At 47.5% G+C, this 26398-nt stretch overlaps 2 protein-coding genes across 4 annotated transcripts in view; one reads left to right on the top strand and one right to left on the bottom strand.

Moving 5' to 3' along the window:
• ZZEF1 (zinc finger ZZ-type and EF-hand domain containing 1) overlaps positions 1 to 10542 on the bottom strand; it is a 102361-nt gene extending 91819 nt beyond the window's left edge. For all 3 annotated transcript variants that reach the window (XM_081027409.1, XM_081027411.1, XM_081027410.1), the window contains exon 1: positions 10162 to 10542. In XM_081027409.1, coding sequence (XP_080883535.1) covers positions 10162 to 10515 — 354 coding nt within the window. In that variant the 5' untranslated portion in view covers positions 10516 to 10542. The remainder of the gene's footprint in view (positions 1 to 10161) is intronic.
• A 183-nt stretch (positions 10543 to 10725) lies between these two features.
• On the top strand, positions 10726 to 25259 carry CYB5D2 (cytochrome b5 domain containing 2). Its single transcript, XM_081029457.1, has 4 exons — positions 10726 to 11354; positions 15296 to 15436; positions 18958 to 19144; positions 22227 to 25259. Exons 1-4 carry the CDS (start codon positions 11105 to 11107, stop codon positions 22441 to 22443), a joined length of 795 nt encoding a protein of 264 aa, XP_080885583.1. The 5' UTR covers positions 10726 to 11104; the 3' UTR covers positions 22444 to 25259.
• Positions 25260 to 26398: the final 1139 nt, after the last annotated feature.

Here is a 26398-nt window from a genome sequence, read left to right as displayed (position 1 = left end):
ATACACACATATAATCTGAAAGCTATCAAGACGTTAATAGTGGCAATATGGCAATCTCCATATGCTGCTTCTGTAATAATAAAAAGGAACTTTAAAATATGAAGACATGGAAGCACAACCCTACCACAAACGTGGGGCCAGCGCGTGAGGAGGTGAGCAGAGCCGGCCTATCTGCCTGGAGGCCCCATGGTGTGAATACTACAGCACCAGACAATAGCTACTTCCCAGCTTTTTCACAGGATAGCATAGTGATGAAATACTGATATTTGTCTAATTCAAGGTCAGAGGGGATTAGTTCAGCTGTAATTCAGTTGGGAATGTATGTTTTGGAAAGCTCTGAATGAATATTTGAGCACTTGCTAAATTCCAGGCACTGTGCACAGGATCATTTATTCCTCATTAGTAACGGCACTTACTATTCAGCTGCCCATTTTATAAATAGTTGCACAGAGAGGTCAGATAACTTGCCCAAGGTCACACAGCCAGTATTAGAATCCAAGCCCCCAGAGCTATGTTCTTCACACTCCATTCTGCTTCCTTTGACCAGATAACCCCTGAGGTTCCTTCCAATCTGTATACTAGTGCTTAAAACGTCTCTTTTAGCTCCATCTCTTTCCTTCATCTATAAAATTTGCTCTCAACAACTTTAGCCCGTGTTAGCACAGTATCAACCTTAAAACTGGGCCTCCCTCTCTCTAAATCTCAAGTTCTACTCCCAATAAAATTTCTGTACTTCTAGTGCTGCCTGCATCTCAAGTGCTCTCTGGTTCCCAACTTCCTGCACAACTCCTGCCATTTATTGCTGAAAAAAAGTCTACACAGGGCAGCCGGGTGGCTCAGTTGGTTAGAGCGCGAGCTCTCGACAAGGTTGCCGGTTCAATTCCCACATGGGATGGTGGGCTGCACGTCCCGTGCGATGAAGACTGAAAACAGCAACTGGCCTTGGAGCTGAGCTGCGCCCTCCCCAACTGGATTGAAGGACAACGACTTGGAGCTGATGGGCCCTGGAGAAACACACTGTTCCCCAATATTCCCCAATAAAAGAAAAAAAATTTTTAAGAAGTCTACACAAGCCAGGCTATAAAAATAGTGAATTTTTGCTATTTTTAACAGACTCTGTGTTGATCTGTGAATAGTTAATGAATAAAATAAAAAGCATTTACAAACAAACAAAAAACCAACACATTTTAGGTGAGAAAAAGAATCGTAACAGCTTTGCTAACAGCTTCACCAAACAAATATGCAGTTTTGTAACGTTCAGAAATTGTCCGTAAAGAAATGTACAGGTTTTAAAATCTAACACTTAACATCTACTTTTTTTCCACAGGGCTTTGCAGAACGCAATTCACCCAGGTCCTCACTCCACGCTACCTGAGAAGCTGCCACGTACACCTGACCCCGGCCTGGCCTTGCACATTGCGATGCACAGGGCACAGTCCTCGCCCTCCCAAGGCCTCCCAGCGCGGACGAGGCAGAGCGGTAGTGCAGCAGCAGGGAAGGGACAGGCGCAATCCCTGTAGCAACGGAAGGAACAGCATCGACCGCTGTAATAGCTACTAAGTGAGCATTTCCCGGGCACCTGGCAAAGGTCTAGGCACCTCACCTGGCTTACCTCACCTCTCCCACACCCTACTGGTATTAATAGGTCCTACCCTGCCACTCGCGAGGGCCACAGAGGTTGTGTATTTTGTTCAAGGCCACATGGTTGGTACTGGGGATGACGGAGCCGCCATGGGATCCCTGATATGATCTGGGACCCCACACTGTCAACCACGACACCTTGAGCTGACACACACTCCAGGCGCCAAGAGCCCAGGACAGGGAGGGGCGTTCAGGGAAAACGGCCCTGAGGAAACAATCCGAGGACTGAGCTTTAATGAATACCTAGGAACTTGCAAGCATATGCTAACAGGGAGGCCATCCTGGGTAGAGGGGACAGCGTGTGAGCACACAGAAGGCGCGACAGACTGCGAGAACTATCACCTGCTTGGAGCGGCTGGAAAGGAGGCAGATGGGAGAAAAGACATGGACGGAGGTCAGACTAGAGAGGGCCCGGCCAAGCAGGCTGAGGGGCTCAGACCTTACAGTAAGGATACCAGAGGCCACTGGGGAACATGAAGGGTGGAGGGGGTTGATCACCCCAGATCTATATAAGCTCTATACTGGAGAGGACCTACAAATCTCTTACAACATGTGCTCTTGTACTGCTTGAACTCCTTCTCCAGTGTCTCTGTGACACACACTGGTAACGGGAACGCCTGTCTTCCGGCCAGTTCTAACAGCAACAACTCTCTTTACCTGATGAATGGAAATCTGCCTCCTGGTGTCACCACCATTCAGAACACATCAGCTCCCTCTGTCCCCAAACAGCCTGCAGACCACTGAAAACAGCGAGCAGGTCCTCTAAGTTTCCCCACACTCTCCAGCTCTCTATCTGGTATGGTTTTAGTCTCTTTCCCATCTGTCTGGCCCTCTGGGATCCCTCCAGTTTGACAATAAACCTCAGAGCAGTGCTCCTCACGTTAAATTGGCAGATCCACCGTCCATCGGAAAATACATTTTGTATCATGACCGAGTATACCTAGAATTGATACAAAAGTTTTGTGAAACAATGTGGTACTTTCTCTTATCAGATACAATGTACTCTAATATTTTCTATTCCATTCTATTGTTTCTTTTTTCGTTTTCTGTTTTTGACTATCATTCAATAGATTTCCAACCCACTAAAGAGACAGCTTGAAACTCACTGCCCCAGAATGTGGGGCCCAAAACCTCAACTCAATGTGCAAGATCTAGTCTAACAGTGCACAGTAAAGCGAGTCTACCTTCGCCTCTCTAAAACCCGAGCGAGGCCCCATTCCCACTGAGTCAATCTCCATGCACAGAACACCCAGGCAGATGGCAATCTGATCTGCGGGACTCTTCCTCCTCCTTGCCTGATTCCGGTTTTTTCCTGTCACACCTGCTGCACGCTTTGCATGGTCACTATTCAGCAGTACCCAAGTGCAGGCCCTCCGCTAGCCAGTGTGGGAGAGAAGAAGTGCAACCCGGTCAGAGTAAGGAAATCTGCATTAGAATGATGCCAGATTTATGTGCATTAGAATGGCACCATTCTAATGCAGATTTTCCGCTCACTCCCTGTGCAACCTGGGGCAAGACTCTCAACCAGAGTCTCAACTCCTCTTCCGCTAACTGTTCTTCACAGCTTGTGAGGATCCAAAGGTTTAACAAAGAAGACTATGCCTAATAAGCTGCAAAGATTACACTGCTGTGACTTCTGGGTAGAAGGCCGCTATTGATCCACCTTGCAGGCAAGAGACAGAAAAGCGGGCTAGCTGACTGCAGGTTGCCACCCATTTGCCCTGCCCGAGGGCAGCAGGGCTCAGACCGTTCCTGAGGACCCTCCTTTACCACCACTGGGATCAAGACGATGGTTTGGTGAGAACGTGTGCCCCCAAATCATCACAGACCAGAACTGTGGGCCAGAGCAGCAGAATGCAACGCACCAGGCTTATATAGAAAGGCTGCACGCTGGTCCAACTTGGGAGAAACACCCTCTGTCAGAAGTTCAAAGATCTGGATCTGGTCCCAGGTCTGCCACTTGTTGCCTGAGAAGGTCGCTATCCATTTAAGGCCGCACTTTCCTCGTCTGTAAGACTGTCTCACATTCCATGTCTACGTGAAGTAGTGAAAGGCTGGCACAGAAGATGGCGTAAACAACCCCGTGTGGAACTAGAACAAGAGAGGGCACTGATAGCAACACGTATTGAGCACGAAGCGTGTGCCAGGCAGTTATAGGTGCTTCAGATGAACTAACTGGTTTAATCCTCATACCAACTACGGAAGGTAGATGCTATTATTATGCTCATTTTATAAGTGACACAGAGATGTCATGGGTGGAGTGGGTAGGCTTAGGAAGCAGCAAACTTGCTGACACCGTTCACAGTCTAACTGCACATTCGTTCGGGATGTTACAGAAGGGATCCCTTTCCAGGGGACAGGTTGCATGCAATGGTTACTAAGGTCCAAACCAACTCGGACTCTAGACTAGGTGCCAAAGGAGTATTATTCCCAAAATGTGCCAAGCTGCCTCTCACCGCAATATATTTGCACAAGCTGTGCCTTTCAACTGGAATATCCCTTTCTTCCTTTGTCTGGCCAATTCTTACAGCTTCTCAAATCTTGGTTTGGTGAAGCCTTTCCAAACTCTAGGCTAGTATGAAATGCTTCTCTGTAGTCCTTGAAAGTAGAAAGGGCTTTGGATGGAGCAAAGGGCTGAAGCGGGCAGAAAGGGAACAAGAGCAAATTTCCCACATATAAGGGAAACAGTGAATGGACCTAGCTGGCTAAAGAGCTCTGGGAGGCAAGAGGGGAGAGGTATAAGAGACCTACATGTTAGACTAATGTTTGTATAAGAGACCTACATGTTAGACTAATGTTTGAATCGGAAGGCAAGGAGAGCCACTGAAGTTTCTAAAATAAGACAATACATGATGAAGTGGTATTTTGGAAATCAGGGAAAGGCAAAACAGAGCTGTGACCTTTCCTCCATAGAGCTCTTGGACTGTGAGTTTCTCCAAAAGAAGCCAATACTCCCATCCCCACCACAGTGAAGCACTCAAGGCCAAAACCGCCTCCAGTTCACCCAGGATCTTTCTCTTCTGCACCACCTCGTCACCACTGCTGGCCATCACTTACTGATGGCTTTCTGGATGTCGGAGTAAAGAAGGCAGGCGGCTAGGGCCCTCACGCCTAGCTGTAGAACAAGACAGCATGCTCTAAGTGCCAAGTGACCTGCACAGAACAGGAAACGACAGCTTCAAGGGTGGGGCTGGAGACACCATTACACAAAAGCCATCTGAATTATGCCACAAGAAGGGCTTGGTCCTGACCAGGTGACAGTACTAAGACAGGGATTCTTGAAGAACTGAGAGAAGCAAGGTCCACACACAGGACAGGGAAGGTGTCCCACTGGCTAGGACACAGGGCTCGTGCAGGGGGACAGAGGTAGGGGACGTCAGACAGGGAGAAAGGCCAGCCCACCCATTCAGAGGGTCCCTCAGGCAGTGGGGCGCCCCTGCAGGCTCTGAGCTGAGGGTAAGCAAGCCTTGCTCCCCGTTTCACCTTTACAGTGCACACTCATACACACACGTCTCCCACTCTTGTGTCTTGAAGGGGTAGAGAATTACATTTTCATAATTCCGTCTCCATAGTTCTGGGGCTCAAAGCCATTCTAAATTAGTTGATTAGTACTCCTGACATTATAACATCAAGATGGTATTTTTCTCCAAATTTCCTCTAAACCCAACAGTGACTAAGGGCCTTTTCAAGTTTTCACTAAAACTATATTGAGCTGTTTCCTCCAGTGGCAAGAAACACCTATTATTAAATGGTCGCACACAGAATATGAAATGCGAGTTTGGAGAATAAAGACTGCACCATATTCAATCTGTCAAATCAAAGTGAGGGCACTAGAGGGGAAAACACTTACTGAGCACTGGCCAGGAGCCAAGACTGTGCTAACAATAAATAAATGAATTAAAATGGTCCTTCTTCCAGAGTTTACAACCCAATGAATTTCACTACTTAGGCACAAAAACTAATATAGCAAATTAATAAAATAAGACCTATTCATATTAAATTCCTACCTAAAGCCACCTGCTATCATCCTGTATTCAGCACTTGTTTTCTACCCTAGAGTCTACATGACTTTTCCGGAAGCACATCATATTAAGAGCACAGATATCTAATCTTTAATTTCTGATGTCAAATAAGAATTTCATTTCAACTGTATGCCTCTTCTATATAGGAGTCAATTAAATATTGCTCCCTGGAGCAAACACAGTCCTTCTCCACACCCACGAGAAGAGGTGTGCTATGCTATAAAATGATAATGTTTCAGACTTTGGTCCATGGCATAACTCCAAGAACTTCTTTAGGACACCACCTCAAGCAACTGAGGTCAAAGGAATGTGAAGGCAAGATAGCTGGGTGGACATGGAGGGCAATGCAAATTAGGAGCCAAGAACCAACACTGTAAAACTTGGAAGCTCTTAGCATTATAATAACAACGTGCACCAATGATAACCAGCTCTGCCTCGCTAGCTCTCAGAAAAATGAAGGAAGGAAAGTAACTCACCATTTTAGTCGCTACTATAAAGACATTTTGCTATTTCACAAAACCCTTAAACTTGTATTAAAACATCACAATACATTTTCAGAAGCTAAAATGTGGAATTAACCAAGACACAGAAATGTGTCCTTATTCAAGTTAAAGGACACACTTATTTTTAAAGCAAAGGATCAGATGCATGGCTAAAATGTTTTTGTATTATTAATATAATTACCCCTTATTTATAGACAGGACAACCACTGAGATTATCCCAATCATTAGGTTTTTAAATGTGGCAAGCCTTCACTTTCTGTCAGAACCACTCTCTTCAACTAACCAGTGCTAACCAATGCAAATCACCAAAGTGTAGTACCAACCCAAGCCCCAACTTCCCCACCCCAAATCTAATAATGGGCAAACAGGCTTCAAGAAAAATACATGCTGTTTTTCCTCCAATTTAGATTTCCCATGCCAGGCCTTCCTTAGCATAAAAGGAAACTTAGAGAATTAATTATGTATCCTTGAGACTAAAGAAGAAGAATCACAGAGAACCAGTTCCTTAAAGGAAAAAGGGTGCGGGATCTGGAGTCCGGAGAGCCACATTGGCGCGTTAGTACCAAAACGTAATTTCCACTTAAGGAATTGCCTGAACCCCGCCTGCAGAGTCCTCAGTTTCTTCCTCGGTTTGCTGGCTGTTGTCACCCACCCGCCCCGCATGTTGGCCTAAGTTATCAGACACCATGTATTTGAGCATGTTGTAGAGAGTAAGGTGAGATATTATATGGATGTGAAAGGAGACTTTGAAGCGCACCTTTTGAGAGTTCTGTGACACAGCTCTAGGACTGTCCCAGGGATTCTTATAAAAATAAAATAAGAACTCAACATTTTACAAATCACCAGTTCTTACTGTTGTGTTTATGACTCCTTAACGTTTCTTTTACGTTGCATATGTAACTACTATGATTTTGTGTTTCATAATAGGAAGATACAACCATTCACAGTTTTTTCTTCCCATGTATTTCTTTAGTTACAGTGGCTCAATAACCTTTGGATTTAACTATGTTAAACAGTCCACAGACTTCTTCTAAGGGATGTAAGTTCTTACAGAGCACAGTCCTTTCACTTCTGGTCACCGAAAGAATAAAAAAGAAAAACCCTCATCAGAATGAGAGGAGATAATGTGCCTGTTTTCTCATGAAACCCAACTGTGCAAACAGATGACTGTACGTCATGCAGTCTCCTCTCCTAACCTCCAGACTCACATACCTAAGGCTCTCTCTCCACGTAGCCGTTTCACAGATACATGAAACCCAACGTGGCCAAACTGAACTCGTCTCCCCTCCCCAGACCATCCCTCCCCGAAAACGGTTCCTTTCTCAGTCAACAGCCCTGTTAGCGTCTGTCCAACCCGTTAAGTCAGTAACACCAGTCATCTGTGATCCCTTTCCCCTTCTAATTCTCTAGCCACACCTAAGTCTCAGGAACCACTGATTCTGCTTCCTAAATAGCTCACAAAACTGTCCACTTCATACCATTTAGCTGCCACCACCCCACCTATTACCTGGACTGTCATAATAGCCTCCTAACCGATCTGCGGGGATCCACTCTGACCCTTATCTAACTGGTTCTCCACAGGCAGCCACAACCATCCTGGCAGTTTACTTAAAACACCAGTTTCCAAACTCCTATTTAACGGAGGCTGCAAAGGACTCCCATGATCTGGTCCCTGCCTACTTCCCTAACCTTCTTCTCCTCCTCCTGCATGCTATAATCTAGACACATGAGTAAAAGACTGCGAATTGTAACCCAGTATCTGTTTTCCTCTTCCTCAGTAATTAAATCCTGCTTTTTGGCTGAATATATGGCCGTGGCACCTGGGTGTTTTCCAGCCTCCCTTGCAGCTAAGTGTGGCCATGTGACCAGGCGTGGGCCATGGAACGTGAGCCATGCCCTTAAGAAAGGAGGAGTGACCCCCTCCTTCCCTTTTCTGCTGGTTGGAGTATGGAAAGTGACAGATGAAGGAGTCATGTGGATCACTAAACAGAAGCTGCCTGTGGAGGATGATAGCACAAGATGTACACAGCCAAGTCTCTGACAACTGTAAAACTGCCATATCAACCCAGGACTGCATACCTGGACTTTGTAGATAAGAAGCTTCTTTATTGTTTAAACCACCACTGCACCGGATTTCCTGTCCCTTGAAGCAGTTTTGTCTAACCCTAATACATCATACCATTCTTCCAGATTCTCTGTTCTCTGGACCTTGGACTCACGTATAAGGTATCTTCTGCCTGAAACACTGCTAACACCTTCTGCTCCTTGTCTGCTTTCATCCTTCAAATCTGAGCTGAAATGTTACTTTCTCAGGTAAGTCTTCCTTGACTCCCTAGATGAGGTTAAATACTCTTGCTATTTTTTTCCTTACACTTTCCCTTGGAAAACAATCACCATGCCTATAACTGCAGGGTTAATGTTTCTTTCAGTACTACATACTCTTTAGGAGCATGTTATCTGCTTTGTCCACTATCATCCAAGCGTTTGGCACTCAGTATATTCCCAATAAATACCTGCTCAATGAATGAATATCATGGCCTTTGCATGATTTCTGAACGACACCCAAAAGACTTCTTGGCCTTACATTACAGGATTCCTATAAACTACCTGTGACTCTATTCCCATCAGACAATGTAAATAGTTTCTCTCTGTTCTCTTTTGGACAATTCTGAAATGTGTTAACTCTTTCAACAGATCTGCACAGCTCTTTTTCTCATAATATACCTAGGACTAGAGTGGGAAGTATTATGGGTACTCTTTTTTAATTAAAAAAAGAAATGGAGACCATTCACTAACTAATATGATCAACATTTTCAAGCGTTGGGATGCCTTACAGGTATTTTTTAAAGGGAAATATAAGAAACATACAACACAGATTATCTGAATTCTGGTCATGTACAGGAAAACATTCTTAAAATATTTTAAAAGCCTCTGGTTTTAAAGTGTACATCACTTTTTAATGGCATTACAAGTAGCTGTTAGTTTACTGCTTTATGTAACTCACCATTCACTGACACAGAAAATTCTACATGGCTTACTCATTTTCATCAATTAAACACCTTTTTGTTATAACATTGTGGAGTTAAAGAGATAGGGTCCCAAGAAGGAGGTAGTGGGATATGGGACAAAGAAACAAACAAAAATCAAGACATCCGAGTGACAATTTTGTCAATGATTCACTGGGTGACCCTGAATCAGTCCTCTTAACTCTAAAAGGAAGTGTTCAGTACAGATGATTCCTTAGATCTCTTGCAAAGAAAATATTTTGTTGCCACACCAACTTGCTGTTAATGATTTAATGGAGATGATGTTGGGAATTATGTCAAAAAGTGTATAATTACAAGTATCCACAGGAAACCTGGTATTTGCCCATCGATTTTAAGTTCTATCAGGTTTTAAAAGAGTGGAAAACATGGTTCTTCAAGGATCTAAAAACAAACGTGTAGTTTGGAAATGCTAGTGACTGAGTGATGAGAATGGCTTTTAGAATGGGAGTTTTTCCGGTATGTGCTATTCTCCTCCCACAGACATTAGGCGCCCACACCGGATTCGGAAGGTGCTCTGCAAAACCCGTTGGCCAATACAACACAGACTGGTTTTCACCACCACTCCCTTAGTGACTGTACCTCCTTTCCCTTCAACTGTGCTGGAGCCGGGTAAGGAGGCTCCGGAGAGCAGCCCATCCAGCGTCAGGCAATTGCACAAACGTCTGTGCCACAACAACATGCAAAGACATGTGGGCTTGTCCCGCACTTCGGAGCAAGGACGGCCTGGCCTAGGCTTTCCATACTCGTAATAAAGGTACATTCACAGCCGGCGCCGGTGCTGAACCGGCTGGAAGAGCCCTCGTGTCGCCGGCTCTCCCCGGCTCCCGTTCTCGGAGCCTGCGGACCCTGCGGGTTCCTGCCTGGCTTCTCCAAAGCCACCCCCCAGCCCTTGACGCCCTTGCGGGCGACCCCCCGGCCCCGGCCCCGCAGTCCCCAGCCAGGCCTGACCTCCTCGAACTGCTCGCCCGAGCAGCCGGCGCCGCGAGCCTCCAGCAATTCCCGGAACTGCTCCAGGGTGACGGACTCCTCGCCGCGGCCCAGCCGCTCTTCCAGCCAGCGCAACAGCGCGCCGTGGTGCCTGGACACCAGGGACTCGCAGGGGGGTGCGGGCCGCAGCGCGGCCGCCGCCTCTCGCAGCCGGGCCGGCTCCAGCAGCGCCGGGGCCGGGGGCAGCGCCGGGGCCGCGGGGCCCGCGCCCGGGGTGGCGCCCGAGTCTGCGGCCCAGTCCTGGTGCGGGCCCCAGCCCTCGCCCCCAGCGGCGGCCGCTTCGTCTTCGCTGCTGTGACTCGGAGCGTTCCCCATGGGGTCTCCGTGTCGGGCGCCCGGCTCTGCCGCCGCCTCCGCCTCCCCGCCTGGACCGGTCAACCTGCGACGGCACCTGGCGGGCGGGGACTGGGCGGGGACGGGGAGGGGACGACGGCGGCAGCCGCGGCTTCCGGCTTCCTCGCCGTGCGGCGAGGACGGCTGTCGCTAAGGCGCCGTCAAGCGGACTCCACCAACTGTCGTGAGAGGACAGCGTCAGCCAAGGGTGGAGCGCGGCGGCGGCGAGCGCGCGCGCGTCAGGTGGTCTGCGCCATCCCGCGGCACGTGGGCCACCATCTTTGTTGGGGGCGACACCCCGCCAGCCGAGAAGTCCCTCCGCCGCTCAGTTCCTCGGTCTCCCTCCACGTTCACCAGCTGTGCTGAAAAAGCACGAGGAAGAGCGGGAGCCCGGGAGTGGGCTTTCGGCCGACTCTTTCCCTTCCGTCCTCCGTTGTCCCTTCCGTGGCAGGCGGACAGGGGAGACAGAGACAGCGTAGCTCCGGTGACGTCGCGGCCGGAGACTCCGCCATCTCAGTTGTGGGCGGAGAGGCGGCAACTTCGGCAGCGCGGAGGGAGTGCGGCTGTTGCAATGCTGCCGCTCGGCGGCCGTGGACTGCGGCTGGGCCTGGTCGCCGCGGCGGCGGCTGTGATGGCAGCACGGCTCCTGGGCTGGCGGGGTCCCCGCGCTGGCTGCCGCCTTTTCACGCCCGAGGAGCTGGCCCGCTACGGCGGCGGCCCCGGGGCCCCGGGCCTCTGCTTGGCATTGCTCGGCCGCGTCTACGATGTGTCCTCGGGCCGGCGGCATTACGAGCCTGGGGCGCACTATAGCGGCTTCGCAGGTATTAGCGAGGCGGCGCTCGCCCTTTGTGCCCCCGGTAGCCGCCTGGGCGTCGTTCATTCATTCATTCATTCATTCATGTATTCATCTGTTTATGTCCCCCTCCCCCCCGCCCATATTCATCTGACCAGCGTCGGGGCTGGGCTCGGCTGCACCATCCTCTGGTCTGTGTCTGGTGGGATCATGGCCAGCAGTTATCGGCCAGTATCCTTCCTGTCGTTCCGCATCCTTCTTCCTGACTTAGGTTCAGGAAACCCGTCTCCTGCCTCTAGTTAGTTACCGTTACCCACCGGTGGAAGCCCCCGGATGGACACCTGCTTTGTGCCACACTGCGTGGCTCTCAGGGCACAGAGATGAATGAGACCCTGTTCCTGCTCTCAGTGCCCTTGCTGATTCCAGTATGTCCCCATCCGAAGTAACCTTTCTTGCCCCCCTCCCCAAGTTTCCCCTAAAAATAGTACATTTGGTTTGAGTAGTTCTTGACTCTAGTACAGATGCACTTTTCTGCCTTTCTTTGAAAAGATTATGAGGTTAGCGTGCAGAGTGTCTGGTCACCTTTACAGTCCAATACTTGGAACAAAGCTGTGCATATATGTTAGGCTTCAAAGAACACTTGTCAAAGGAAGTTTATTCTGCTGTCCCTGTTTTACACCTGAGGGGATTGATGTAATTTGCCGAAAGCCCTCACAGCTAAGTACTGAGAAGACTTGGATTAAGACCACTAACTGGCCTATTGCTTTTAGAGATGTGCCTTACCATCCTGGAGGAATGACCATCTCCTAGATTAAAAAGGAGAAAACAAAAACAAATGCAGAGCAAGCTTAAGGCCAGTGATTAAGCTGATACTAAATAAGCATTTTCCACTTGTTATCTTAGAGGAATTAGGAAGCTGCCTCTGGTACTTAAATACAGGTCACCTCCCTGTCTTTAAGGAGAACTTCAGAAATAGAAGCACTGACAGAGAAGGAATTAAGTTCAGTTCGTGTTCCCAGCCTCCTCAAACAGTCCAGCAAAGGAAGGGACTTACCAGGGGCTACACAGTGAGCTGGTTCCAAGTGGAGCTGGGATTGGAATCAAGGGTTTTATTTACCTGCCAGGTGAGGGCAGGTAATGGCTGTCATGGCTATATGCACAAGTGGGAGTATAAAACCTTTCATTTCTGGAGTGGTTTTTCTTTTGCGATGTGCTCTACTGTCTGAGCTCCTTTATGCCCGACATTTATTCAACATCCATTTATTGACCACTACCATGTAGCTTGCCTTGTGCCAGGTGCCGAGGAATCAAAGATTATGACATGCTCCCCACTACCCACACAGTCTAGCAGGGAAGCAGATGTATTAAATTCATTTGTTCAGTCAATATTTTATGGTTTATTATTAAGTAATTCACATAATTTTAAAAATCCACCCTTTTAACGTATATAATTCAATGGTTTTTAATAGAGTCAGAAAGTTGTGCAAACGTCACCACTAATTCCAGAACATTTTTTATCATCCCCTCCCCCCAAGAAAAACTCCATATCCATTAGCAGTCACTCCCTATACCCTCTACCCCCAGCCCCTGCCAACCACTATCAACTTTCTGTCTCTAATCATTTGCCTAGTTCGGCCATTCCATATCGATGGAATCATACCTGTAGTCCTTTGTGACTGGCTTCTTTCACTTAGCATAATGTTGTCAAGGGTCATCCATGGTGTATCAGTATGAATCAGTACACTGTATTCCTTTTTATGATAAAATAGTATTGCATTGTATAGATATACCACATTTTGTTTATTCATTTTGGGTTGGAATCTGGGTGGTTTCCACTTTTGCTTATTATGAATAATGCTGCTGTGAACATCCATGTGCAAGGTTTTGTGTGGACATACGTTTTCAGTTCTCTTGGGCATTTACCTAGAAGTGTAATTCCTGGGTTGTATGGTAACCCTATGTTCAACTTTTAAAAAAAACTGCCAAATTGTTTTCTAAAGTGGCTGCACCATTGTACATTCCCACCCTCGATGTATTAGAGTTTCAGTTTCTTCACATTCTCACCAAACTTATTGTCTGTCTTTTTTTTTTTTTTTTGTCTTTTTGATTGTAGTGATTTTAGTGAGTTGAAATGATGTCTCATTGTGGTTTTGGTTATTTGCATTTCTTTAATAATTGGTGATGTTGAGATGTTTTCATGTGCTTGTTGATCATTTGTATATACTCCTTGGAGAAATGTCTATTTAAATCCTTTGTCCATTTTTTAATTGGGTTTTTTTTATTGTTGAGTTATGAGAATTCTTTATATATTCTGGATACTAGACCCATATCAGATGTGTGATTTGCAAATATTTTCTCCCATTCTGTAGATTGTCTTTTCACTTTCTTTATAGTATTCTTTTTTTGTATATATAGTATTCTTTAAAGCACAAATTTAAAAAATTTTGATAAAGTCCAATTTATTTTTTTCTTTGGTTGTTTGTGCTTTTGGTGCCTTGTCTAAGAAATGATTGCCTAATCCAAGGGCACAGACACCTATGTTTTTTTCTAAGAGTTTTAGAGTTTTAGTTCATATATTCAGGTCATTGATCTATTTTGAGTTAATTTTTATATTGGATGAGGAAGGGATCTAATTTCATTCTTTTGAATATGGCAATTCAGTTGTCTAAGCACCATTTGTTGAAAAGACAATTCTTTTCCTCTTTGAATAATCTTGGAACCCTTATTGAAAATCAGTTGACTGTATGGATTTCATTCAGTCAATATTTATTGAGAATTTACTAAAGATCAGGCACTACCAGACACTGAGTAACCAATACTAAAGGAGTTTGGTGTTTCCCTGATAAAACTTGCAGACCAGTAGAAAAGACAAACATTAAATAGTTATCACATGAACAATGAATTGTTTTTGTGACGAGTGTAAAAGGAAAATATACTGGTATTATCAGAGGTCCTAACCTAGGAGGAGGAGGGAAAAGAAGGAACATGGTGGCAAGGCAAGGTTGGTGGCAGCTGGTGCAGGGCTCTGGACAGCTTGTTAAGGAATTTGGACATTATCAGAGGGCGAAAGGAAGCCACTGAGAATTTTTAAGCAAGAGAATGACGTGATCAATTTGTGTTTAAAATATCAGTCAAAATGTTGTATGGAAAATAGATTAGTTGGGAAAGACTGAATATAGGGAGACCTACGACTAGGGGTTGAGTGTAGTAGTTCAGGTGAGAGACAATGGCAGCCTGGGCTTGCTTAGTGATAGATGGAGAAAGGCAGACTGATACAAGAACTACTTAGGAAAAAAATGATAGGACTCGGGAACTGATTGGATGTGAAGGATGAAGGAACTGTCAAGGACTACATTTCTGGATTGAACAACAACTGGTTGATATTTACCGAGAGAGGGAATACTCGACTAGACGCTAGTTTCCTGAGGTTAGGGATGCTGACGACCATTAATTAGTTCAGTGTGGACATTTTGAACTTGTGATGTCTGTAAGACATGTAAGTGATATTGAGTAGACAATTGGATAGACAAGTCTGAAACTCAAGATATAAGTCCCGAGCTAAAATATAAATTTGGCAATCTTTGGCATAGAGGTGGTATTTGAAACCACGGGACTGGATGAAATTGTCATGTGGGGGTGTGGATGGAGCAGAGGAGGTGGACAAGAATTTCTACCAGGCGGCTGGTAGAAAATGAGCTAGAGAATGGGAGGAAAACCAGGGGCGTAGTGTCATGAACACCAAGGAATGTAGTCAGCTGGTTAAATGTTGCTGAAAGTAAGTGAAAGAATGTGATAAATGCCAAATGTGTGTCCGAGATCCAGGAGCATCTGTGACAGAGGAGGTGGGGTCAGCTTTACTTGGGGGTGGACAGTGGGCGTTTTCAAGAGATGTTTCTCGGAAAAATAGATTAGAGTTGGTATGGTGTTGGTGATTTACAAGTTAACATACTGGAAACGTGTCTCCTGCAGGCCGAGATGCAACCAGAGCGTTTGTGACCGGCGACTACTCTGAAGCAGGCCTTGTGGATGATGTATCTGACTTGTCAATTTCTGAGATGCTGACACTTCAACATTGGCTATCGTTCTATGAGAAGAATTATGAATGTGTTGGTAGGTATTTCATAGATCATTTCCAAAGATTTCACTTAGTTTTCTTACAATTTTTTTAAGGGACCAGAATTCTTTAGGGATTGGACTCAAAACTCTTGTTGTTAGTGTGGCAGTGAGTCCCGGAAGGAAATAGTTGGGGCACCCGTTTCCCTCACTCTTACTCTTGGCGGGGGACTGCCCGGCCATTAGCTTTGGCCTCCGTGGCCACACAGCCGTGGTCGCCTGTACCACCCTTGAACAACCGGATCCAGGACTGCAGCTTCCCCATCTCCCTGTGTTTCAGGCATCTGGCTTTAACACAGTCAGAAGACTTGAAGCCTGTTTGTGTGCAGTTTTGACACATATCCTTTTCTTTTGTCCTCTGAGGAGACAAACATTAGCTAATCAAACATTTGTTATGCTAATCAAATATTGGTTAAAGCCAGTTATGTAGGGCACTATACTTGCTACTTACTGGTGAGACCTGAGGGAACTCACCTGTTAAATGGGAAGACACCTAACATGTCCTAAAGAAATGTTAGATAGTAAACACTAGATTGCTTTGCTTTGCAAATCACTGTAAACTGTGATGGTTGGAGGGCTTTTTCCAATCTACTGGCAGCCTAGCTGCAAGGAGAGCTATTGTTCACTATCTTAGCTGTAGAGGGCACAGCTCACTGGCACATGTGGGAATCGGACTGGTGACCTCGGCATTGGGAGCACGGCTCTCCAGCCACCTGAGCCACCGGACCGGCCCCAAAGCTTTTTTCATAACATTTAAAATTATTTGTTTCCAGTCCCCTCCCCCCTCCACACCCACCACTGTTGGCCCTTGACATCCCAAACTGCATCACGCCCTTCTTTGTTTTCACCTGGTCTGCCTCGGATCATTCCTGAGACCACAACCATGTCTGCCATTGAAGGAACTGACTTCTGTCCATCTGTCCTTCAGAAGGCTTGGTGCTCCCTTTTTTCCATGAGATTGCTGAACCAAGTTTGAAACATTACTGGTTAATAAGGACAAGAAAACCCAACACAAAAGGGTAAGAATGGAGTCCTGTGAGTAGGCAAAGGAGGCCAGACCCAACAAGTCATACTGGTGTTTGGGGAGCAAACTGATGAGTTTGGTGAGAAAGTGAACTAGTCTAGTCCTAACAGTGTTAATATGTGTGTGTGGGGGGGAGGTTTGGGGGGTGGGATAAGAGGTGTCCATGGTTGGAAATGCTTCAGAAGTATTTTAGTTAAAGTTGGAGTATATCTGAATATGTACTATGGATAAGCTATGGTTCTAGTCTTCATGTGGACCAGGGATGAGTTGAGTGCAGTTCCTGCCCTCTGTCAGCTCATGTTATGGGGGCGCGGGGTGGGGGGACTATGTTAGGCTCTTCCAGGTCACCAGAAACCTTCAGGACACATCAGAGGACGAAGGTTTATTATATGCATGCACACTGAAGACAGCCAGGAAGCCATCGTGGCTGCCACGTGGCCAGACCTCAAGGGAAAATGAGATGTCTTTTGTTGTGTTCTGGATGTAGCTTGGAGGCCCAGCCGGTAGTGTTACCATTTTCATGATGCAGCTTCTACAACTCTTTCTCTGTGTCCCTACTACTACTGCCTCTCTTGTATAAAACCCACCGAGAGGCTTGTTGCCATGGATACAGAGACCCTCCATAGGAGACATTCTTGTGCCAGTCCAACTCACAGACTGCAAGCCTGGGATTGGGGCCCTGATCCCTTCATGTATTCTAACAAGTATTTAAAATGAATGCTCGGTACTAAGTTGTTTTGAGTGCTGGGGCCTCACTGGTGGGGAGAGATATAATTATGTAAACAATCAGACAATTCCAGATAGGGCTGTGAATACAATAAAACTAACGTGAAGCATGTTTGGGGGAGGTGTGGCCCTTTTATAGCAGATGGTCAGAGGAGTCCTCTTAAAGGAGATGACAGTTAAGCTGAGACCTCAAAGATGAGAAGGAGCCAGCCATACTGAGATCTGGAAAGAGTCAGGCTGAGGGAACGGTAGTGCTGAAGTGGGGAGCAGCTAAGCATGGTCAAGGAACAGAAAAGAAGCCCATGTGAAGGAGCCGACAGTGAATGAGGGAGGGAATGGCTTGAGAAGAGGTTGAACAAGCAAAGAGAAGTCAGATGGTTATAGAGTCAGAGTTTGTATTTTATCCATGTTTTAGGAAACGATTGGAGGATTTAAACCAGGCATGGAAATAACATATGATTCATGTTTTTAAATGACCACTCCAGCTGCTTTGTAGAGAAAGAACTGTAGGAAGGCATGAGCCGAAGTAGAGATACCAGTTGGGAGAGTATTGTTGTAATCCATAGTTTGGATTAGGATGGGAAGAATGAGGGTGTTTTTCTAAGGTGGGACTGAGAAGATTTGCAAATGGACTAGACATGAACAAACAGAAGTGTACATTTGGATGTGAAGGAGGCAACGTCAGAGAGAGCCAAGGCTCCTAAGCAGGTAACAAAGGCCCAAAGTGACATAAATAGAATCGGAAAAGTCCAGAGGGGGAGTTGGACTTGAGAGGATGAAGTGAATCTTGGGTACACTGGAATCTAAGTTAATCAGTTAGGGACTGAAGAGGTTGGACAGGCACAATTGGGGCAGGGATCTACTGCTTCTTCCTACTTGGTCTAACCTTCTAGAAGTGCTTTCTGCTCCTTCTGTGGCCCTGTGACAAGTGCTGCCTGTGAAGGCCATTTGCACTTCAGGACTTGGAGATGAAAGTCCCTGCACCTAAGAAGAACTGACCCCTTTTTGGCTCTGGCCAACGGGCTCACTGACCACTTGCTGGCTGCTGCCGTAGGTTAGATCTTTAAAAATTCTGACAGGGATTTTAAACTAAAACCGGTTTCCACTCAATGTATCCACCGAAGGACTGAGTCAGAAGAGAATGGTGGAAGGGAGAGCATGAGTTTCGGTCCAGCCCACTTACTAGCTTCATAGACTCCCCCCAGTTACTTAATCTCCCAGTCTCTCTCCTGTGAACATGGGAACACTGATTTCTCTCATAGAGTTATGAGGATTAACAAAGTATTGCTGAAGTACTAACATAGCACTGACGCTGACTAAATGCTCAATAAGTGATTTATTTATAGTTATGTAAGACAAAATAATTCAATGTTGGGGAAGAACTGAAGCCACAAAAAAGTTACACAGTAAGCCATTTATTCGTCAAATATTTACTGACCACCTACTTTGTACTTCAAGCACTGTGGAGCATTGAAAAATAAATCACACATAGTTCCACTGTCAGGGAACTGATGTCTGGAAGTGAGACGGATTTTATAACTTCCACTCCAGAGGACTTTACAACTAGAACAGGGCTGTTTCTACTTGGAGTCTTCTAAGATGTCGAGAGACTCAGGGATAAAACACCACAATGAGTTTGTAATAAATAAGAGCTCTGAAGTCAGAAAACCCGGGAACTTGGGTTTTACTACAACTGATTGAGAAGCTAAGCATCTGTTTATGCCGCCCTCCTACTGTGACTCTGACATCAGCTTTCCTGTCACCATAGGAAGGGTGATAGGAAGGTTCTACGGAGAGGATGGGTTACCTACGGCAGAACTGACCCAGGTAGAAGCCATGATCACCAAAGGCTTGGAGGCAAATAAACAGGGCCTGAAAGAGAAGCAGAAGTTTCCACCATGCAATGCTGAGTGGAGCTCAACGAGGGGCAGTCGGTTCTGGTGCTCCCAAAAGAGGTATGTAGGCTTTCTTTCTACCTCTCCCCCAAATCCAACTTCTAGGTCATCCTGTCTGTATATTTCAGTGAAACTATAAGTTGATTGTTAACCCAGAGGAACTTTTTCAAAGTACATGTGCTCTGGGATACTGATTCTCAACTTTGGCTACATGTTAGACTCTTCTGGACAATTTTTAAAAATATGTTGTTTTTCAGTTACAGTTAACATACAATATTATATTAGTTTCAGGTATACAACACAGTGATTAGACATTTATATAACTTACAAAGTGATCACCCTGATAAATCCAGTACCCATCTGACCCCATACATAGTTATTACAATACTACCGACTACATTCCCCATGCTATGCTCTGCATCCCCATGACTATTTTGTAACGACCAATTTGTACCTCCTAATTCCCTCCACTCCCACATATCCCCCAACCCCAGCAGCTGGCAACGATCAAAGTGCTGTCTATATATATGAGCTTGTTTCTATTTTGATTGTTCATTTATCCTATTCTCTGGATTCCACATGTAAGTGAAATAATTTGACATTTGTCTTTCTCAATCTGCCTTACTCCACTCAGCATAATACCCTCGAGGTCCATCCATGTTGTTGCAGATGGCAAGATTTCATTCTTTTTTATGGCTGAGTAATATTCCATTGTATATATGTACCACCTCCTCTTTATCCATTCATCCACTGATGGACACCCAGGCTGCCTCCACATCGTGGCCATTGTAAACAACGCTGCAATGAACATATGGATGTACAAGTCCCCTCAAAGTAGCATTTTGGGTTTCTTTAGATAAATACCCAGAAGTGGGATTACTGGGTCCTTCTTTGTCTCTTGTTATAGGCTTTAGATTAAAGTCTATTTTGTCTGGTATAAGTATTCCTACTTTAGCTTTTTGTTTTTGTTTCCATTTTCATGATGCATCTTTTTCCATCCCTTTACTTTCAATCTGTGTGTGTGTCTTTTGATCTGAAGTGAGTCTCTTGGAGGGAGCATATGTAACGGTTTTGTTTTATCCATTCAGCCACCCTGTGTCTTTTGATTGGAGCACTTAATCCATTTAAAGACACTGTTGATAGATATACAGTTATTGCCATTTTATTCATATTTTACATTATTTTCCTTCTTCTTGAAGAAGTACTATGTCTTGCTTGCTTTGGCCTGTTCATCCATCCAGGGGCCGCTGTTTCCTATTTGTCAGCACAAATCATTCCTGCCTCCAGAAGACAGGGATGAGGATGTGGGAACAGCTACTTGCAATGATTCCCTGAGGTGCTGTCTTAAAACCACTGCAAGTTCTGAGAATTCCAGGGAATACAGGCTAGATGGAGAAGTCTTTTCCTGTAAGAAAGTGAGGTGAGCCAGATTCGGATAAATGCCACTGGGATTATTCCAGGTTGGTTTGGGGACGCTGGAGGGAAAAAAATTTTTCCTGCTTTAATCATCAGGCCAGCCTGGATTCAAATGCAATTCAAATCTCCTTTAGCTATGATAAGGGAGAAAAGGAAGGAAGAAACTGGACAAATCCCCCAGCCTCAAGGTCCTCAAAGTAAGACCCCAGCTCACACTAAGGAGGGGCAGGGAGACAGGCTGTTGCTGCGAGAAGGGCCACTTCTGTAAGTGCTAAGTCGCGTAGATCCATCGGCTCTTCTGTAGGGAGAGGTCATGCCTTTTTGCTCTTCTTGAGGCTGATTCCTTCTGTGGATGAGAACATCCAAAGCTACCAGCTTTCTCTAGGGCCAGCCACCATATCCATCATACATTTCCTCCACCTTAATTCAGGGGAGCAGGGGTGAAGGTAGAAGGACGGAAAGCCCCTTCTCTCCTGGCTATCAGTTTTAAAGACACAACTTCTCCAGTGTCATCATGTCTCCAGAAAGGGAGCTATGAAGACTTGGCCTGCCCACTTTAGGGGAAGGAGCTAGGACAAAGGTGGGCCTTGCTGGGATACAAGCCTGAATGCAGGTGGTCCTCTATAGGGGGGATCTGTGTGCATTTAGATGCTTGCCTTTGCTTCCTTGGAGAGCCTACCTCCCTCCCCATCCCGCACAGCCCTCATCTCTGTCTTTGTAACCCCTTCTTACTTTCCTGAGTTGTTTAGGCTCTGCCTTCCCCACAAAGCTCTTCCAGACCCACTCCAAGGAATGTGGCCCTATCCCTAAGCCTCAGACCAATTTGTTGTTTTCTTCACACATGTATGTATATCCCGTTAGACTGAGAGAAACGAGTCCTGAAGGCAGGGACTAGGTGTGCAATAAGGATCACCGACAATGGGATGGATGGCTAGAAGGAAGGAGGGAGACATTTCAGTGCTCTGCCAGCCTTGTGCTGAATAGGCAGCAAGTGAGATGGTTTCTAACTGAGTGGCAGAGTTTCTTTGAGAGCAACTGATTCTGGTCCCAGGCACCAGAACCTATACGGGCCATCAATTCCAAAAATGTCCTTTTCTTTCCACAAGGCCTGTGAGTCTATGGAGACGGAACTCCGTACCCTGAGCTGAGTTAGGTCCTTCCCCATGCCCAGGATAGGAGGTTGCTCAGCCTATGTTGGGCTGGGTGACATCAAGGACTGGGCCTGTGCCAGGTGCAGGAATGCCAAGGGCCACCCCGAGAAGGCTGACCACCAGGCTTGCATTGTTGCCTCAGTTGCCCACCCCTCCCCAAGTGCCCAAGACCCTGAGATCAAGACACAGCCCAGCACTAGGACGTAGTGGGGAAGGGAGAAGAGAATCAAGAGCCAGGCACTGCTTTTGAGAAGCTCACAAGCCAGTGGGGGCGAGCCTTTCACAGGTGTTACCACCGATGCAGGGAGTGCTGCCTCCCAGGAAGGCACAGGGCAAGGCCAGGGGAGCAGTGAACGGACGATGGCCTCTGCTCTGGGCAGGGACGGCTGGAGGAAGTTAGGAAGGAGCACAAAGGTTCAGGGGCTGAACACTCCAGACCACCGCCTTGGGAAAACGCCAGACGTGAAATGGAATGGCCTCTACGTTTCAGCAGGCCTGCCTTACTTCTAACTCCTCTCCCCTTCCCAAAGACTCATGAGTTCATGCTTTTAAGAAGTCCTCTTTCCTTCTCTCAGTGGAGGTGTGAGCAGAGACTGGATTGGCGTCCCCAGGAAGCTGTATAAGCCAGGTGCCAAGGAGCCTCAGTGCGTGTGTGTGAGAACAACTGGCCCCCCTAGTGACCAGACGCCGGACAATCCTACACACAGAAATCGTGGGGACTTGGACCACCCCAGCTTGGGGGAATACGCAGGCTGCCCACCCCTCGCCATCACGTGCTCCTTCCCACTCTAAGCTGGTGCGCCGTGTGCGGAAAACCCACAGAGAGCCCTGCCTAGACCGCATGTGCCGTAGGATGGTTCCTGACGTCAAACGAGGGCCTGGAAAGGCTCTGGCTTCTGCAGATGGGCCTCCTGGCTCCTCACCAGGGGCTCACCATTCTGGTGACTGAGGCCGGAGCTTGGCAGCCCGCCTGGTACTGGTCAGCCTGTATTCTCTACATCTACTTGCCATCCTCCTTCAGAGCCCTCAGATATTAATGGGCACAAATATGACCAACGCAAAACTAACGGGACAGACAAGTGAAGGGCTCTGAGCTCCAATAGCGTCCTTCCCATGGACTCCCAGGATGCCCAGCTCAGCTGCTGGCCTGGGCCTACCTATAACCCTCAACCTGGTTGGGGGCACTGGCCAAAAGGGATTACATCATTCCCTTCCCACTCAGAAACACGCAGACACATCCAGAAAAGACAAACCAGTGAACAGCGTCAACGTAACTGTCCCAAGTTCCTCACTGGTTAAACATGTGACGCCTGATTTTTATATAACCTTACATGTAAGACCTCTACCCTAAGGGAAACGAGTTGATTGTGTTGATCTGAGCTGGGCCAGCACAGTGAGAGGTGCCAATAAAATAGGACAGAGGTAATTCTGGAAACTGGAAAAGCTTTTGCTTATATGGATGCAACAAATCTAGATGCCTCTGAACAAAGCAATTTAAAGCAAGGATAGTTCTCTTTTAAACATTTAAATTAGGTGTGGTGTGTTTTCAAAGGGAGAAGTCTGCATTTTGAGCAAAACGTGGTTTCACATCTCTAACAAGGTAACTGCTCAGCACAACATCAAAGTTTGGGCAAGGCTGCAAACGCCAATACAAACAGCCTCAACTTTGTCCAAGGTCATCCGTAATCCACACTTGACAAATTACATACCCATTACCACTTGGATTCTTAAGTAGGTCAGGCAAGGAAAGTTCCTACTTACAGATAAGGAAATGAAGCTTGGTGCTGTCACAGATTGATGGTTTTCTCATCTGAGACTTCATCTCCTTTTCCCAATGCCCTCAACTCTTATTCCATTCTCTATTCTTCTTCCTTTCTCTCTCTGTTTTTTCCTTCCTTCATCATTAGTCTCACTACATAGCTTTCCAGATTCACTGACTAGAAAATGGAGCCTGCCTCCCCTTCAGTAGACTCGTGGTTCAGTGCCCTCGTGGCCAGCTGTTCCTCACACCGGGGCTCTGCTCTTCACCCCTGTGCCACCCCACAACCTTCCTCACCTGCCCTTCCTCACCTTTCACCTCTCCCTGCCTCTTGGCTCTTCCTAAGTACGCAGGAAACAGCTCACTTCCTTCCCATCCGAACAAAGCGCCCTCCTTACCACATTGTTCTGCAGCACGGTGTCTATTTCCTGCCACAGCTTTTCCTTAGCTCCTCAGCCCCCTTGGCCTGGCTTCTGCCCTTCTCCGCTGAACAGCAGGATAAATGCTGTATTGGCAAGTCCCATGGCCACGTTCCCTGAAAGCTGCCTGTCCTCCATGAACCCCTTCCCACTAGTTCTCACTTCTCCTTCAGCGGCCGCTGAGACTGCTGCCAAATCTGCACATAGGCCAGGCGGCTTTCCAGGCATTTCTGTAGGCATCTCTCCTCCACATTTCTGGCATTCAATCTCCATCTTTTCCCTGATTCTTCTAGGTCCCCCGGTGATGGTTCCACTGTCACCATCTACACCCAGTCACAGCACGTTGAATCCTGGCGACCATCACAGCTCCTTCCTGCCCTGTCCTTTCCTCCCCACCCATCTCCAAGTGCTGGCAACTCCGCCGCCTCAGTTCTGTCCATCCACCCAGGTCAGGCTGTCGTCTCTCTGGGTTCCTGCAGGAGTCTGCCTGCACCCCCCGCCTCCAGCCCCCCCACACTGCGCGAGTCATCTTTCTCCAATGGCCAGGGCATCCCCATTCAAGCCCTCGGTGGCTCCCCACCCGTAAGGATGGCTTTCTGTCTCCTCAGGCGCGCTCCCCGCCACCTCCCGCCTGTACTGTCCTCTCCGCTTCCACCTCACTGCTTTAAGCCCACAGGGCCTTCCCTCAGGCTGTCCCTCTTGCCCGGTGACCTCTTCCTCGGCTCAGTGTGGCCACCTCCCGTCACTGTAAACAGCTCGTCAGCACCTCCTGCGCATGCGCGAGTTGGCCCACCAGCTGGACGTAGAAGCACTTACCCCGTTCACTTCCCAGGTACCAAATGTCAGCGTCCCATAAGCATGGATGCCGTCAGCTTCTCGCACTGGAGTGCCTCTCTGAGAACAGGGAGCGAGAGTTACTTGGTTTTGTACCCCTAAATCTACGGTACCTAGCACGTGGTAAGTGCACTGTGAGCTCTTATTTTGGAGATGAGGCGGCCGTGGCCCAAAGACCTTAGTAAGGGCACAGCGATGGCCCTGAGCCTAGAAGTCCAGTTCTTGTCCTGATTCGGGGCCACTTTCACTTCTCCACAGTTGGGTGTGTGTCTGCCCCCCTCCCCGGGGCAGGAGCAGACAGAGGAGGAGAGCCGAGACTAGGGCCTGTTCCGGGTTCACAGCCCCTGAGCTCAGTGCCTGAGGCATCGCTAACAGGGAACCAGTCACGGCCACTGCTCTGGTCCTCCTCGTCATCCAACAAATATTTACCAAGCACTTGTGTGCCATGGGGTGGCGGGTGGAAGGAAAGCAAGGCTCCTGACCTCAAGGAGCGTCCAGAATGGGGTGAGCCCCTGCTTAGAGAACCCAGAGGCCATTTTGGGGCAGAAATGCAGGGGAAGTGTGGGGGCCAGGTCCCGAGATGTTCACACTCTTCCAAAAAGAAAGAAGCAAAACAAAGCACCCTGCGCCCTCCCCGCCCAGTGTGGACTTGGGAGGCACCCAGAGGCTGCCTAGTCTCTGCCCCCTGAACCCACCCACCCTGCAGGACACACTCCGCCGAGCCTCTACAGGCTGCTGGCTTCCTCACTGGGTGAGAATTCATTCTTTCAGGCCAGTCACTTACTTTAAAGAGCCTCCTCACGATGGGGCACTGGGTGAATCTTCAAGTGATTCAGCACGAGTAGTCTGTCATTTTAATGTCCCAAGGGCTCAGCCATGGAAGCGAGTGCTTAGTGGGGAACTGCCTCTCCTTCCTCTCTCCAGCAGAGGTGGCCCTGGGCAAAACCAGGGCGGGAGGACGTCCCTCTCTGATGGAAGCCACAGAAAGTTCAGCTCTGGCAATTATGACTTGCTGGCAGAGGGAAACGGAGAAGAAAACTAATACGCATTGGGCAACCATCCTGGGCAGGGAGCTTTATCTGTTCTCATCTAACCTCCATGCCAGCCTTGAGGCTCTCACTTTATGGACCAGAAAAGGGGCATAAATATCCCGCTGCCCCCCGCCTTCTAATGTCTGCAACAGCCACTGCACCACAGCGCTGAGCTTTTCACCCATGTCTGCTTCCTCTGCCACACCAGCGAGCACTTAAAGCAAAAGCTGGTCAGCCGCCCTGCAACATCATGAAGGAAACTAATTTTCCTCTAAATTCTGAGATTCCAGTTTTCAATGAACACAGAACTGAGTGGAGAGCCCGGGATTTTGGTCGCAGCTCAGCCACTGCATGACCACAACCAAGGGAGCTGTGTCTATCCACCCTGCCCCTGCTTAGCTCCAGGACAAGCTGTGATCTGACAGGTAGATCCCCTTGGTCAGGCTGGGGCTGTGTGTGTTCAGGAATCTGCAGTTACCCCGAGGAGGATGACCCTGGGCTGAGCCCCCACCCTTGAGATCACTTCCTATTGCCGAACCCAGATTCCTACAAGCAGGCAGCAGACATGGCTCCCATCAGCCCTCACTGGAGAGGACTCGGTGTGCACACTAGAATCTGTGCACTTGCATGAGAGGAAGAATATATCACTGATCACCTTCCCCACAGCAAGCCTGTGAGCTAAACATGACCACAGTCATTTCCAT

This window comes from Rhinolophus hipposideros, assembly GCF_964194185.1.
Source record: "Rhinolophus hipposideros genome assembly, chromosome: 20".
Lineage (NCBI taxonomy): Eukaryota > Metazoa > Chordata > Mammalia > Chiroptera > Rhinolophidae > Rhinolophus > Rhinolophus hipposideros.
Note: the sequence above shows the minus strand (reverse complement) of the source record. Positions and strands in the feature narration are given on the sequence as shown.

Excerpts from the sequence above, each read along its gene's own strand:
- CYB5D2 (XM_081029457.1), top strand. The coding sequence starts at position 11,105 with ATGCTGCCGCTCGGCGGCCGTGGACTGCGGCTGGGCCTGGTCGCCGCG. Across the intron at positions 11,355-15,295 it reads GCACTATAGCGGCTTCGCAG|GCCGAGATGCAACCAGAGCG; the intron begins GTATTAGCGAGG and ends TGTCTCCTGCAG. Across the intron at positions 15,437-18,957 it reads GAAGAATTATGAATGTGTTG|GAAGGGTGATAGGAAGGTTC; the intron begins GTAGGTATTTCA and ends CTGTCACCATAG.